Source organism: Ictidomys tridecemlineatus, chromosome 11 (assembly GCF_052094955.1).
Source record: "Ictidomys tridecemlineatus isolate mIctTri1 chromosome 11, mIctTri1.hap1, whole genome shotgun sequence".
NCBI lineage: Eukaryota > Metazoa > Chordata > Mammalia > Rodentia > Sciuridae > Ictidomys > Ictidomys tridecemlineatus.
In genome coordinates, this window is record NC_135487.1 from 34882929 (window position 1) to 34899785 (window position 16857).

Consider the following 16857-nt stretch of genomic DNA (forward strand, 5'->3'; position numbering starts at 1 on the left):
AATTCCAGAGATCATAGAAAACCAGAGGTCCGTAAATAAATAAAAGTTAAGGACTAGCGAGTTTAAATCATATGATTAAATATCTTATGTAGAATATAAGGAATGAATTTGACCCTTGTTACACAACTGTACCTTTCAAAGAACAGCAGTTGACAAACATTCAAAGAATAAGAGGTGGCAGTGGAATAGAACAGAAGGGCCAAAATTAAGGCAAAAGAAATCTGATAGCTTTCTTGGGTCATATTTCCCATTGTCTTTCAAGAAAATCTGGCACAAAGGAAGATAATACAGAGAATAAAGGTACCCCACGGGAATAAGTGTAGTTTGAAAGAAAAAAAATTCACGTCAAGCATTAATTATTTTTCCCTAGAGGAAAAAGAGCAATAAATGATTCAAAGAGCCAGAAAATATAAGCCAATTTGCCTGAACCCCCAAAGTAATGACAGATTGAGAAAACCAGAAGACAGGTGGCAAGCTCCTCCTTCTCACTATACATTACTAGTAAAGGCATAGAGAAGTTTAAGGAAACCTGGAATATTCAATATGAAATAATTCCAAACAAGGAATTAGTGTTTAGAAAAGGAAAAGAACCCAATCACTTTCCCATTTATTTAGGATATAAACAAACACCAATATAATTTTTAGCCTCAGGAATTCAAGTACTATTTCCTATCAATAAGAGATATCTTATGGAACTGAAATAAATGGAGAGAGTGTAACTAATAATTTACCAAGTACCTACTATGTGCCAGATGCTTTTAGTAATCTTATTTATCCCTTCTCAATATTCTTGTTTTGCAATTATCATCCCCATTTTACAAATGAGAAACAGAGGCTTAAATTAATGAACTTGGGTCAGTCACTTAATAAGTGGTAGAGCTGGGATTATATGCCCAGATTTTTATGATAAGGATTATATTCTTTCTTCTCTTGCAGCTTACCTTCTTAAGTTAATTTGAACAGTTAAGAAAAAACATTTTGTAAAAATATTTCTATACCTGGTATTCATCTGGGGTCTTGCAAGAGGATATGTAGGCTCCATAACATTTGTAAATGATGTACTTCAAATCTTCAGTATCCTAAAGAAATAAGAAATATGATTTAACCATACTTTAACAAAATTGCAGGCAAAATTAGGTTATTTATATTAAGTATAAAATTAAATACTTGTAGATTCTGCTGATCATTTTCATTCTTTGGAGACATTCTGCCTATAAATTAGTGTTAATATTTATTTTAGGCAACAAAATCTTTAATATTTATTTTAGACAAGAAAATCTATCTATTTACTAAAGAAAGTACAGATTTTGCCACAAAATCTTTTATCAACTTCAGCTTTGAGCTGGACAGAATAAGTAGTATTTAATACAAGAAATTTTTAGCAAAAGCCTTATTAGTCTACTACAGAGAGGAAAACTTAGGAGCCTATAACAAAGTCATCAAGGAACCTTCAGTCCTGTGGCAATAAAAGATAAATATTGTATCCCCAGAAACTGACTTATACCTCTGAAAAAAAATCAGTGTTCTTTTTTTGGATCCATATGCATGCCCCCTGTCAGTATTCTAATTCATTCCCATGTGTGCAAACCTTCAGCTTCCACATCTTTCCTGAGTTTCAAACCTACATTTCTAATTGCTCACTGAATAGCTTCTTCTAAATATCTCTGAATATCTCTAAATATCTTCTTCTAAATATCTCCACGCAGGGCGTGGAGGTGCACACCTGTAATCCCAGCAGCTCAGGAGTATCACAGTTCAAAGTCGGTCTCAGCAACTTACTGAGGCCTTAAGCAACTTAGTGAGGGCCTATCTCTAAATAAAATATTTTTTAAAAGGGCTGGGGATGTGGCTCAGTTATTAATTACCCCTGGATTCAATTCCCAGAACCAGAAAATTTTATTTTATTTATTTATTTATTTATTTATTTATTTATTTATTTAGAGAGAGAGAGAGAGAGAGAGAGAGAGAGAGAGAGAGAGAGAGAGAGAATTTTTTAATATTTATTTTTTTTAGTTTTCGGCGGACACAACATCTTTGTATGTGGTGCTGAGGATTGAATCCTGGCCGCACACATGCCAGGCGAGCGCACTACCGCTTGAACCACATCTCCAGCCCCCCCCCCAAATTTAAATAAATAAATAAATATTTCTGAAGTAAAATACAGACCTAATAGCCCTTTCTTTATAGTTCAGTATTTTCCATATATTTTTAAGTCTTATAGTTTTTTAGGTTTTGTGCATTGTTCCAATTCCACAAAAAAGGAATTGTCTGAAGCAAGATAAGGTAGGGAAGGTTTACTAATATAAGTGCAAAAACCATTTAGAAAAGACTTTTTTTTTCTATTTTTAATAAAATCTGAGGCTGGAAATATCTATAAGAATAAAATCCTATTGACCCTCGTAAGCTTGGCTAAAAAGTCCCTATTAGAGATATCTGCAACGTCTATGGAATGCAAGATTTTAATTCTACAGCCCTTATTTTAAATTTTTTTAATGTTTTTTTCTTTTATTAGTGCATTATAGTTGCATATAATAGTTGGGTTTATTTTGACATAATCATACATGCATAGAATTTAATTGATTCCATTTCAGTCCCCAGTTCCTCATTTTCCCTCCCCACTCTCTTCTTCTCCTTTCTCTACACTACTGGTTTACCTTCCACTTATTTATTTATTGGTGCTTTATAGGTATACATAAAGGTGGAATTCACTATAGTATAGTTATACATGCACATAGCATAATTTTGTCCAGTTTAGTTCCTATTTCCTCTCCTTTCCTGTCCCTCCTCTCTCCCCCTCAAAATCTCCTCATACTTTACTGACCTTCCCACCATATTTATAATATTCCCCCCCACCACAACCCTTCTATAGCACTTGGTTGTCATGGATAACAGTATATAGAGTAATAAAAATACCTTTCTAAAGTATACAAAATAGCTTCTATTTCCTTCATTAAACAGAAGTGTTTTAAAATTCCATATTTGTTTCTTCTTCCTTTGTGCATGAGGGTGAAAAGATGGAAATTATTGATCCAATTCTCATTTTAAAACAATATACAGTAGCTGGGGTTATAGCTCAGTGATTTAGCACTTGCCTAGCACAATGTGAGGCACTGGGTTCAATCCTCAGCACCACATAAAAATAAATAAAATAGAGGTATTGTGCCCATATACCACTAAAAAAAAAATTCTAAAAAACATACATAAGGTAGTTTATTCCAACAGTATTACATAAGAAATTGAAACTAAAACACAAACACCTATTCCTAGCAAAATATATTCTTCCCTGGTAATGGCACCATCATATATCAAAGAGAACCATCAAGTCATCCTCATGTCTTCTCCGTCTTTTCCCATATAAATTACTTTTCCATACCACCCTTCATCAGCTTTCACTAGTTTTGCTGAAAAGTTTCCCACTGTTGTTAGAAGTTTATCTGAATAAATCAGATCAAGTTATTTTCATGCTTAAAAAGTATATGGTTCTAAATAATAATGAAATTATGGCATCTGCAGAAAAAAAAACGATGGAACGAGAGAAGATTATGTTAAAAGAAATAAGTTAAACTCAGAGGGTTAATAGTCGTATCCTTCTCTCATATATGGAAGCTAGAGAGGAAAAAGGCAAACAAAAGTGGGAGTAGATCTCTTAAAAATCAAGGAAGATCAGTAGAGGAAAGGGACCAAGGAGTGGGAGGTGCGGAGAGAAGGGAGAAGTGCTGGGGAGGGATACTGGCCATATGATATTGTTGTATTGTGTGCTTCTACGAGTATATAACAACAAATCCCATCAATATGTACAACTAGAATGCACCAATAAAAACATGTGGGGGGAGGAGTTCATGGCTCTTCTTTATATACAGAATAAAGGACCTTCGCAATGGGACTCTATCCTATTATTACAACCACATTCCCATCCACTCATTCTACATCCCAAACAGAACTACTTGCAGCCCTCCAGTTTCCGCAGTCTGCCCCTTGACTTGGAATGCACTGGTAAACGCGTCACCCTTCATCATCCAACTCAAATATCTCTGCGAAATATTCTGGACACCACGGTGTCCTCTCACACACAGAGCATGGTTTACACCTTGCTGTTGACATAATATTTCCAGTAGATCACGAACTTCGAACATTAACTGATTCCTTATAATATGTATCAGAGTCTCGGCCGGATATTGCAAAGAATGCAAGGGCGAGAACTCAGAATTCCTAGTCCATTTAATTTCTCCCCCTATTTCTTATCGTCATCTGCCCCAGGCTCCTCAAGAACAGAAACCACCCACTACAGGGCCCGGAACATTACCCACCGTCCCTCCCTGCTGCACGAAAGGAACTAGGAGCACGAAACCCCACTTACCGCAATCTCTGCAAAACTGAGGTGTGTTTGTTGGGCCAGAACCGAGGCTACTCCAAGGAGAGCCTCCGCTGATTCCGGGCCCCGCCTCTGGGACGTTGGGGTCGCGGGAACTGAGGCGGCAAACACTAGCTCGCGAAACCAAAGGGCGCGCTGCGCCTACTGACTGGTCAGAAGTCTGGCCAGTCAGGGAGCAGGGGCGGTGCTGGACGCGAGACGCAAAGTCGCGGCGACGTGCTGGTGTGCCACCCAATCAGAGCCCAGAAACTGTTCCGCGCTCCACCAATCCTAAGGCTCTTTGGAGTACCGAGGGCGCCACCGGCGCTCCAGGAAGAGTACTCCGAAGATTTTAAACCTTCATTTTATGAACGGTTAGGTTGGGGGGGGGGGGAGTGGTTGCGCACGCGCAATCAAAAACCCTGCAGGCTGGCCGTGAGGCGAGAAAGCCGGAAGTGTTCGCCAGCGGATCGTCACCGGGAGGGTCGCAGCCCTGTAATCTAAAAAGGGATCCCACAACTTTTACTTGAATGGAGAAAAGAAAGGGGAAATCGGATTTCTTCCAGTTTCTTTTTTAAAGCTCCTCTCCTCTCCATAGCAGATTTTTTAAAATTTTCCCATTGAGCAGAAAAGAAAGTGATAAATTTATAAGCCATTTATACTTGTCTGCACAACTAATATCGTTATTATATATAGTACTGATCTTTCATGTTATAGGTAGTATTATAGTGGTATGGTTATTTATAATTGTTTCCAAAGCTAATGTCGGTTTTCTTTTCTTTCTTTCTTTCTTTTTTTTTTTTTTTTTTTTTGTGTGTGTGTGTGAGAGAGACTGGTTCTTTAAGTTATCCAAGCTGGTTTGGGTTTCCAAGGCTCAAGTGGTCCACCCGCTTCAGTCTCTCAATCTGCACAGACTATAGACCTGTGTCACTCAGCCAGATTACTAACATGATAATTGTGCCCTCGCTAGTATGGTGAGGGATTAGTTCCCAAACCCTTTCCCCCATTCCAAAATCTGAAGATGCACAAGTCCCTTATACAAAATGGTGTAGTGTTTGCATATAGTCTATGCACAAAGTCCCTTATACAAAATGGTGTAGTATTTGCATATAGTCTATGCACATCCTGTATATATGCTTTAAATCATCTCTAAATTAAATATAATACCTAGTACAATGTAAATTCTATGCAAGTTGTTATAGTGTATTTTTTGGAATTAATGACAAAAGTTTGAATATGGTCAATACATGCAATTTTGTCTTCAGAATATTTTCAATCATTAGTTTTTTGAACTTATGCATGTGAAACCTGTGAATACCAAGGGCTAGCAATACATGATTTCCTAACAGACAAAGTAGACATATGTATTCATCAAGGGAAAAACATTAAAGATCCATTAATCTGTTAGTACAGAGTCAGAAGTATAAATGCCACATACTTTGCTGACTTAAGATTTTTTTGTTTGGCAGTACTGGGGATCAAATCCAGGGCCTTGAGTATTCTAAGCAAGCACTCTACCACTGAGCTACATTCCCAGTCCAAAACTCTACTTTTCTTAGTTTCCTGAATAACATGGGTATGTCTTCAAGTCTGAGCTACATCTGTATGCTATGCTGTATGGAATAAACATCCACCCTTTTGCAAGAACACTCACCTAGAAAATACATCAAGCCAGCCAAGAAATATATGCTTTATAAAGTATCATTCTCTGCTTTCCTGGAAAAGTTCCTGAAAACTAGGGAAAACATTAGTGTGTTCTTTCTTGTTGTGACAGCAGAAAGAGCCTTATGAATTTTTTTGTCAGACATCAGTGTATATCTGACAAACTGTTGGCCAAACCAGTGATGATCTCCAGAACAAGGACTGCCCCTTTGAGGAATCCTGTAATGGGCAGAATTGGCTAGGCCCTCCAATTTTTTTTTTTTTTTTTTGGTACTGGGGATTGAACCCAGGGTCACTTAACCACTGAGCCCCAGCCCCAGCCCTTTTTTGTCTTTTATTTAGAGACAGGGTCTCACTGAGTTGCTTAGGGCCTCACTAAATTGCTGAGGCTGGCTTTGAACTCGCAATCCTCCAGAGCCACTGGGATTACAGGCATACTCCACTGCGCCTAGCGGCCCCAAACTCATTTTAATGAGCTGGATGACCATGTGTACCCAAAAAGAACAAACACCAAAGATAAGGCAAATCCCAAAGACAACAAGCAAGAGGCTATCGCCCAACTTCCTGTTTTGCAACTGATCAGCAAGTTCTTTTTAGAGAGAGATCTTATGTACACATCTCAGTGTTTGCCATGGGTATATGAAGTGCAAAGGTCCTGAGGTAGGAGCATCCAGGCATCTTCAAGAAAAAGCAGGAGCCCAGTATATCTTGAGCAAAGCAAGTGAGGAAAAGTGTATAAGAACTGAGGTGGGGGCCAGGATTGTAGTTTAGTGGTAGAGCACTTGTCTAGCATGTGAGGCACTGGGTTCAATTCTAGGCACCACATACAAATAAAATAAAGATATTGAATCCATCTACAACTAATAAAATAAAATAAAATAATAAAAAAAAAAGAACTGAGGTGGAGGGCCAGGGTTGTGGCTCAGTGGTAGAGTGCTTGCCTAGCATGAGTGAGGCACTGGGTTCGATCCCAGGCACCACATAAAAAAAATTAAACAAATAGAGGCTGGGATTGTGGCTTAGTAGTAGAGCGCTTGTCTAGCATGCACTAGGCACTGGGTTTGATCCTCAGCACCACATAAATGTAAAATAAAGATAATGTGTTCACCTAAAACTTAAGAATAAGTATTTTTTTAAAAATAAATAAAATAAAAGGCATTGTATCTATCTACAACTAAAAAAAAAAAAAAGAATTGAGATGGGTCAGGCGCCTGGGGAGGCTGAGATGTATGTGTTCCTATGTCCCTGGTGGTCGATGGTCATTCGGCTACCTCAGTCGTGGGGGGTAGAGATGTGGTGTCAGAGCAACAAATGGACACAGGGAGCTGGTGAGAGCTGGCAGGTGACAACCTCAGTCGACCTCCAAGGAAGCTCGTTTATTTTTGGAATGTGTACAGCTGTTATAGGGCTCAGGGAGGGCATGCCCACCAATCACACATAAGCACCTTAGCATCTATAAGCCAAATATCTTATGCTTAATGTAACCGCACTATGAGGAAGCACTGAATATTGCTGTCATGATGGAAGGCAGTCTGGAAGGGTCTTTGTCCCTAAGGAAGGGAGGTTATGAGTTGGGGGGTTACATGCCCTGAAGCATTTGACTCTTGGTTTCCTGACCTGGTAGTTTGGTAGCTTGGCAACGCTGACCACAAGTGCTGAGGATGTGGTTTCACGGATGGCTCGCTAGAGCAGAGTGCCCTGTCCTGCAGGTGTTCCTGTCAGGCCTGTACAAGCATAGGTTTTCCTAGCACTCTGAACTGCTCATAGCTACTAGCTGTGAACCGAAAGTTATGCCAACACTGAGGCAGAAGGATCACGAGTTCAAACCCAGCCTCAGCAATTTAGCAAGGCCTAAGCAATTTTGCAAGACACTGTCTCAAAATAGAATATTTTAAAAACGCTGGGGATTGTCTCAGTGGTTAAGTGCCCTGGGTTCAATCTTCAGTACCAAAAAAAAAAAAAAGAAAGAAAAAAGAAAAAAAAGAGAAAAAAGAAAAGAAAGAATTGAGATGGAGGTGATTAATAGGGTTGACAGACTACAAATAGCTCTATAGGCCATGATGAGGACTTGCCTGTACTCCTAAATTAAGGCCACTGGAGAATGTAAATAGGGGATTGAAATGAACTGATTTTAGGTTTTAAAAGGATCATTAGTTGCTACATTGAAAATAATCTAGATGAGGGCAGAAGCAAGGAAACCAGTTAGAAAGTTACTACAATACCCTAGGAGAGAGATTGATGATGGCTTGAACCAGAATGGTAGCAACAGAGTGTGTGTGTGTGTGTGTGGGGACTTGTTGGGATTCTATTTTGAAGATAGACTCAGTAGGGTTTGATTATAGATTGAATTTAGGATGTAGAAGACAAGAACTGTGTGCAGACCTCTCATGATTTATGCTACTTAATTTTTTGAGAGAGAGAGAGAGAGGGGGGGGAGGGAGGGAGAGAGAGAGAGAATTTTTTTTAATTTTTTAGTTATTGGCGGACACAACATCTTTGTACGTGGTGCTGAGGATCGAACCCGGGCTGCACGCATGCCAGGCGAGCGCGATACCGCTTGAGCCACATCCCCAGCCCTTTGCTACTTAATTTTTTAAAGCTACTTTAAGGTATGTGGAAAAGAAATGGAAGAATGATATGGATTATATAAAAAGGAAAGGATTATGGGCTGGGGATGTGGCTCAAGCGGTGATGCACTCGCCTGGCATGCATGGGGCACTGGGTTCGATCCTCAGCATCACGTGAAAAATAAAATAAAGCTGGGATGTAGCTCAGTGGCAAAGCATCTGCCTTGCATTTGCAAAGCCCTGGGTTCGACCCCCAGTTCCAAAAAAGACAAAAAAAGAACCCCACCAAAAAAAAAAAAAAAAAGATCAAAAAATAATAAAAAATAAAATAAAGATGTTGTGTCCACTGAAAACTGAAAAATAAATATTAAAAAAAGGAAAGGATAAGCATAACATATAATTCTCCATTCCTTAGGTGTTGGCTGACATAAAGACATTCTCTCAAAGTGTACAATATGGAAAGGGAGAAGGTGAAAAGTGGGTAGGAAGGGTATAAAGGTAATTTTACAATGGAGAAACCTAACACTCCTTTCTCCAGTTAATCAATAGTCCTAAGTCATGTTGGTAGTATGTATGCTTAATATGATGTGATTTTATTTATTTTTTTCCAATTCTTTTTTAAATTATTTTTTAAAATTTATATGACAGCAGAATGGATTACAATTTTTATTACACATATAGATCATAATTTTTTGTACACAAAGTATAGTCACACCAACTCATGTATTCATACATGTACTTTGGATAATAATGCCCATCACATTCCACCATCATTAACCCCATGCCCCCTCCCTTCCCCTCCCATTCCTCTGCTCTATGGAGAATTTGTCTATTCCTCCCATGCTCCCTGTCCCTACCCCACTATGAATCAGCCTCCTTATACCAGAGAAAACATTCGGCATTTGGTTTTGGGGATTGGCTAACTTCACTTAGCATTATCTTCTCCAACTCCATCCACTTACCTGCAAATGCCATGATTTTATTCTCTTTTATTGCTGAGTAATATTCCATTGTGTATATATGCCACATTTTTTTTTATCCATCCATCTATTGAATGGCATCTAGGTTGGTTTCACAATTTGGCTATTGTGAATTGTGATTTTTAAAAAATATATATATATTTTTAGTTGTAGTTGGACACAATATCTTTATTTATTTGTTTTTATGTGGTGCTGAGGATCGAACCACTGAGCTACAACCCCAGCCCGGGAATTGTGATTTTAAATGGCACTTCCTATATGATCTTCTTCCTAATACCCTATAGTTCTCTCTATAGCTATGTCTTATCACAAGACATGCATCAGACAAATTTCAATAATGAGCAATCCTATAAAAATAGCTGACCTGGGCTGGGATTGTGGCTCAGTGGTAGAACACTTGCCTAGTACATGTAAGGCACTGGGTTCGATCCTCAGCACCACATAAAATAAATAAATAAACATATTGTGTTCATCTATAACTAAAAATATAATTTAAAAAAATACCTAACCTGGACTCTTCAAAACAATTAAACTTGTCAGGCATGGTGTTGTGCATTTGAAGTTCCAGCTACTTGGGAGACTGAACTGATAATTTCACTTGCCAGCCTGGGTAATATTGCAAGTAACTCCTATATCTTAAAAAAAAAGTTAACTTCATCAAACCCAGGGAAAGTTAAGAGAAGCCTAAAAAAGATATGACAACTAAATTTAATGTGATATCATGGACGGGGTCATGAAATTTAAAAAAAGGATGCAAAGTAAAAATTAAAACAGTCCAAATAAATTATTGACTTAAGTTAGTAGTAATGTATCAATATTGGCTTATTAATTGTAAGAAATGTACCTACTAATATAAGATGTTAAAAGAGACAGAAAATCAAGTGTAGGGTATCAGAACTTTGTACTATAGTCTCAGTTTTTCTGAAAATCCACAACTGTTCTGGGAGGCTTAAACACTGGTACAGCATTTGCCTAGCATGCTTGAGGAACTGGGTTTGATCCCCAGCACTACAAAATAAGAAATAAATGAGTAAATAAATAAATATTTAAAATTAAGCTGTTCTAGCCAGCATGGTGGTGCATGCTTATAATCCCAGCAACTTTGGAAGGTTGAGGCAGGAGGATTGCAAGTTTCAGGCCAGCCTCAGCAACTTAACAAAGCCCTGTCTCAAAGTAAAAAGGGCTGGGGATGTAGCTCAGTGGTAAAGCCCCTCTGGATTCAATCCACAGTACCCAACAAAAATTCAAGCTGTTTTTTAAAATAAAACCTATTAGCTTATACTAAGCTTTTTTGGGGGGTGGGGTGGGGTGGGTGATTGAATCTAGGTGCTTTACCACTGAGCTACATCCCCAGTTCTTGTTTTTTATTTTTATTTTTTTATTGTTTTTGAGACAAGTTCTCACTAAATTGCTGAGGTTGGCCTCAAAGTTTATTGGCCACTATTTCTGAACAATATAGATACTAATTCTTTTAATAACTAAAATAACATGTCTTTGTTTTTGCTTAATAACTCAAATACCAGAAAGATTTCAGTTGAACACTTTATTATTACTGGGCTTTTACAAAGGATGTATATACTTAATGTGATGCATTAAATAAACACTTTTATCAGAATAAAAAAACTTCATTTCAACTTCACTTTGGGACTGAAATGATAGCTTTATAGTTAGAAGAGCTTGGAGGTGACTAAAAAGCTTGTGTCTCAGCTGAGCATGGTGGCTCATGCCTGTAATCCCAGTGGCTGGGGAGGCTAAAGCATAAGGATTGCCAGTTCAAAGCCAGCCTCAGCAACTTAGTGAGGCCCTAAGCAATTTAGGAGACCCTGTCTCCAAAAAAAGGACTGGGGATATAGCTCAGTGGTTAAGCAGCCCTGGGTTCAATCCTTAGTACCAAATAAATGAACAAACAAAAAACCTTGTATCTCTCTAGATATTTAAAATATTTTTGAAATTATGATATAATTTGCATATTGTACAGTTTCATGAAAAAATTAATGCATAAGGGATGTGAAAGTTAATTGAAAATTACTTGAAAGCTGTCCAGATATTATTTTTAGTCTAGGTGTACTGAAATTGACATTTTTAATAAATGAGAAAGACACTGCTCCACATTCAAAGAGATTTAAAGGGAACTGATTTGTTAAATTTGTAAGAGCAAGTTTAATGAAGAAAACTCTACAAATGTTGTACCAAGGACCTACTGCACACTAAACTTTGTGCTACACAGTATGAGGAATTGAAAGGGCTTTATAAGCACAGAACAAGGAAGGCACAATTTTATAGGCTAGATAATAAGAGATAATTATCCAAAGCAAATATAAACTGTTGTTAGATTGCACACCCATTTAAGTAGACTGAATATATACTATGATATTCTTTGGTCCTTGTTTGTACATATTTTGTGCAGCATTTCAAGACATTGTGGAATTGCTGTGGAGAAGAGCTACCATTCTAAGTTCTTTATTTCACAGAAAACCTTTTTCGGTGGTTCACACTTTTTTTAAAAAGTAGGTATTTGTATTTGTTGTACTACGTTACAAAAATAAAAAAATGTAAAGGGAAGAATTCATCCATAATTCTACACCTCAACTGCTGTAGACTGAATGTCAGTGTCCCACCCAAAATTTGCATGTCAAGATCCTAATCTGCAATGTGATGGTAGGAAGGGAGGCCCTTGTCAGATAATTAGTTCATGAAGGTGGAGCCCTGATGTTGGGATTAGCGTCCTTATAAAAGAAATCCCCCAGCATGCTACCTTGTCCTTCTCCCCATGTGAAGTCACAGGAACATGGCTTTTATGAAATGGAAGGCAGGCCCTGACCAGATACAGTAATTCTATTACATTAATTAATGTAATTACTTATTATAATATTATAATACTTGTAACAATTACATTATAATTACAATACACTAATGCACTGTTTTTCCTTTCAATATCTGTGGTGACATGGTCTTTACAATTAGACTACGTAAATGCTTAGTTTCATAAACCATGATTTGCTTGCTAACAAGCTGTTTGTGAGGATTAAAGACCTAGTCTTACCACCAAGAACAGGGAAGTTGGAATCAGTTCTCTTCTTCCCTTGTTTGATTACTTATTTACAGTATAATTTCTCCAAATAATCAACTATCCCTTTCTCAATTTATACTTCTGAGCTAAGTTGTATGATTGCTTTCTAAAAACAAGTATAGCTTTGCTTTTTAAGGAATTAAATTTTAAGGGGATTGCCAATCTGTCAATTTATGTGAAATTCCTTTCATATTTATCACATGCTGGTAACTTCTTTAAAAGTATTTGCTGCCAGGGCCATGGTGTACACCTGTAATCCCAGTGGCTCAGAGAAGCTGAGGCAGGAGGATCATAAGTTCAAAGCTAGCCTCAGCAACTTAACAAGGCCCTGTCTCAAAAAATAAAAAGGCTGGGTATATGGCTCAGTGGTTAAGCATCCCTAGTTCAATCCATGGTATAAAACAAAACAAAACTGCTAAACTGAGTTAATGTACCATTATTCTTATTCTGCAGACAAGAAAACTGTAGGTATACCAACCTACCTAAATTTGCAAAGTTTAATGAGCAAAGATGCAAAGATGCTATAATATCAGCTTAAGACAATCTCCCTTCACTGGCCTACCTGCAGTTCTATAATATAGAACTAACTAAGCTCATCTGACAAAGTCATTCCCAAGAGTGTAAGCATATTGTTTGTTGCCAGACTTAGCACATCAGATTTTTAAAGATGATGTTTCTCTTAATTAATATTCTCAGAATCTTGACAAAGTCTTGCAGCAATGACCAGGCAGATGTAATAGGGGCCTTCATTAAAAAAAAAAAAAAAAGAAAGAAAGAAAGAAAGACCAATAACAACAAACCAACAACTCCATTAAGCATCAGGTTATGCAAAGAGGTAAGCAACACAGTAGGAAATAGATGACAATACAACAGATGGTAATGAAAGCCTGAATACAAAGCAACCAACATTTTTAAGAAAGTGAATCATGTTGTAATAATGACATCATCATTTACTTAATTCAATACTGTACAAAGAGTAATCAGACACAATCCCTTCAAGGAACTCTAAAAGTAGAGCTAGATTGTTCAGCTGGGTGGGGAAGATACCCAGTACAACACAGTGTTCCAACAGAAATAATCAGAGAGTTGATAGAAGCACAAAAGTATGCACCTAACCCAGTCTTGGCAATTCAGAGAAAACTTCCTAGAGCTCAATCCTGAAAAAAATGAACAAAACATAACCAAAGGGAATGATAATATGGGACAGATAAGTTAACTCTAAAGGGCAATTTTTATAACTAGGACAGATGAGTGGCAACAAGGCCCTATTTCTTAAATCTCTAGAGACTGTACTAGGAACATAGCTATACCTTGGGAATATTACTCATGCACTGAATACATGTCAAAAGACCTAATGTGCTTAATAATATCTAAACAAATACGGGTAGGGGTGAGTTCCAAGGATAGCTTTTTCCATATATCCTTCTGCAATCACTTTTCTTGCCTGTAATGTAACACTTCGAGGAATTTTTTGAGTATAGAACTTTTATGGAGTCAGCATTTGTATAGTAAAATGAAGATTTTGAATCCATAGACGCTGTGTGGTCCTAAACAGGGTAAGCAAAGAGAAAACAGATAGTGGAAGGAAAATAATAAGAATAGTCTGAGAGAGAGCCAAACCACCATTTTCTTCTCCTGTTTGCTATCATTTACCAATCTCCTGATCACTCTGCCCTCAGCAACTTAGTTTCTTCCTCATAGTCTCTCTTCATTGGAATAATATTTGACTTTAGCTTCTACCTGGATGATAAATCTAATACCCTGGTCTCTCAGTTTTAACAACATGCATTCTTCTTTAGCTTTCCATTCTTGGAGTCTTGCCCAGCATGAGTTCAACCTGGACCTAGGCATGATGAAAAACTCACAATCTAAAATTTCAATTTTAAACATCCCACATTGACCACCGCATCTGTACTGCCAGTTCACTTTCTTAAATTACCCACTTCAACCATTCTCCATTCTTCAGTGTTCTAATACCTTAGTCCCTTTTTCCCCACCACTCCTGAATATCAGCCCTCACATACCATTATTTACTTTCCTGTACAGTTTTTAAAAAATAGTTTTAGTTGCAGGTGGACACACTATATATTTTTTTAATGGGGTGCTGAGAATTGAATCTAGTGCCTCATATGTGCTAGGCAAGAGCTCTACCACTGAGCCACAACCCTAGCCACTCCTGTATATATTTTTTTATTTGTTCTAATTAGTTATACATGACAGCAGAATGCATTTCAGTTCATTGCACACAAATGGAGCACAGCTTTTCATTTCTCTGGTAGTACCCTTCTGTATGGTTTTATCTCTATATCACCATAAATATTGTCATGCAAACATCCTCAGCTCTCTTGGCTTTAAGCTCTCTTGTACTTGCCAGGAAAACCCAACCCTGAATGAATTCAACTATCTGTCTTTTCTGCCTTCACCTGAACAGCCAAACATCTTCAATTATTTTAAATTACCCAGAAGTCCTACCAATTAGCTTTCTTTAGAAAACCACTTATTTACTCTCAAAGGTATTTATTTCATTCTTTCTCATTCCTCAATCATTCCACTCTTTCTCCTTACTCTAAGCTGATACTGCATTTTCTTTTCTGAAAAAACAAAAATTAGATGGAACCCTTCTCATCATCTTCTTACTCTCATCAATCTTCAAACCTTGCCACAACTGTAATTTTCTTGCAACTATCAGAAGTGGACATTTTCCTCTTTAAATATTTTATGTCATTTCAGATAGAGGATTAATATCCAGGATATAAAGAACTTAAAACTAAAAAACCAAATAATCAATAAATGGGCTAAGGAATTGAACAGACACTTCACAGAAAAAATACAATTGACCAACAAATATATGGAAAAAATGTTCAACATCTCTAGCAATTAGAGAAATGCAAATCAAAACTACCCTAGATTTCATCTCACTTCAGTCAGAATGAAAATTCTCAGGAGGCTGAGGCAGGAAGATCACAGGTTCAAAACCAGACTCAGCAACTTAGCCAGGCCCTAAGCAACTTCAGTGAGACCCTGTCTCTAAATAAAATACAAAAAAGAACCAGGGATGTGGCTCAGTGGCCCGGAGTTCAATCCCTAGTACCAACAACAACAACAACAACAACAAAAACCCTCCCAAAAACAAAACAAAACAAAACAAAACACATAAGCAATGATAAAAGTTGGCAAGGATGTGGGGAAAAAGGTACATTCATACATTGCTGGTGGGACTGCAGATTGTTGCAACCATTATGGAGAGCAGTATAGAGATTCTTCAGAAAACTTGGAATGGAACCACCATTTGACCCAGCTATCCTACTCCTCAGTTTATGCCCAAAGGACTTAAAATCAGCATGCTACAGTGATGAGCCACATCAATGTTTATAGCACCTCAACTCATAATAGCTAAACTATGGAATCAACCTAGGTGCCCTTCAACAGATCAATGGATAAATAATCCCCAGTACAAAAAAAAATGGTATATATACACAATGGAATATTATTCAGCCTCAAAGAAGTATGAAATTATGGCATTGGCAGGTAAATGGATGGAGCTGGAGAATATCATGCTAAGTGAAATAAGCCATCCCCCAAAGCCAAAGGTTAAATGTTTTCTCTGATATGCAGATGCTAATTCACAATAAGGGGGAGCAGAAAAGAATAGAGTTACTTTGGATTAGGTAGAGGAGAGTAAAATGAAGGGAAGGGAGAGGGTTTGGGGGTAGGAAGAGTAGTAGAATGAATCAGACATTATTATCCTATGTACATATATGATTACACCACCTGTGTGATTCTACATCATGTACAACCAGAAAAGTGAGAAATTATACTCCATTTATGTATGATGTGTCAAAGTGCATTCTACTGTCACCTCTTTGGGCAACATCATCAGTGTCTCCTTTTTGCCAAATCTAATTTATCTGTACATCTGCTTTTAATACATTGTTGGCCACACCACCACCACAATCCGATTCCAAATATTCTCCTGTCTTTGCGGGTATATTCTCCAGGTTTCCATTCTACCTCTCTAGATCTTTTCAATGTCCTCCTCCTCTCTCCAACTTTTAAAGGTTTGTGTTCACCAACCTGTTTTGGGACTCTTAACTCTCCTCCGTTAAGATTTTCCACTACTAAACGATGCAGTGAAATGGAGTTATAGTTTAGGACTTCCCACTGTAATCAGACTATAATCCAAGTTCCTTTCCATAACTAAAAGATGACCTTACCTCTTCTTCCATT

At 37.6% G+C, this 16857-nt stretch overlaps 1 protein-coding gene across 1 annotated transcript in view; it reads right to left on the reverse strand.

The window, feature by feature from the left end:
- Stil (STIL centriolar assembly protein) overlaps window positions 1-4573 on the reverse strand; it is a 55901-nt gene extending 51328 nt beyond the window's left edge. Inside the window, exons 1-2 of the mRNA XM_040288628.2 lie at window positions 4358-4573; window positions 999-1079 (exon numbers count right to left, since the gene is read on the reverse strand). Of these exons, the coding sequence (XP_040144562.2) occupies window positions 999-1042 (44 nt within the window). The 5' untranslated portion in view covers window positions 1043-1079; window positions 4358-4573. The remainder of the gene's footprint in view (window positions 1-998; window positions 1080-4357) is intronic.
- Between the last annotated feature and the right edge of the window lie 12284 nt (window positions 4574-16857).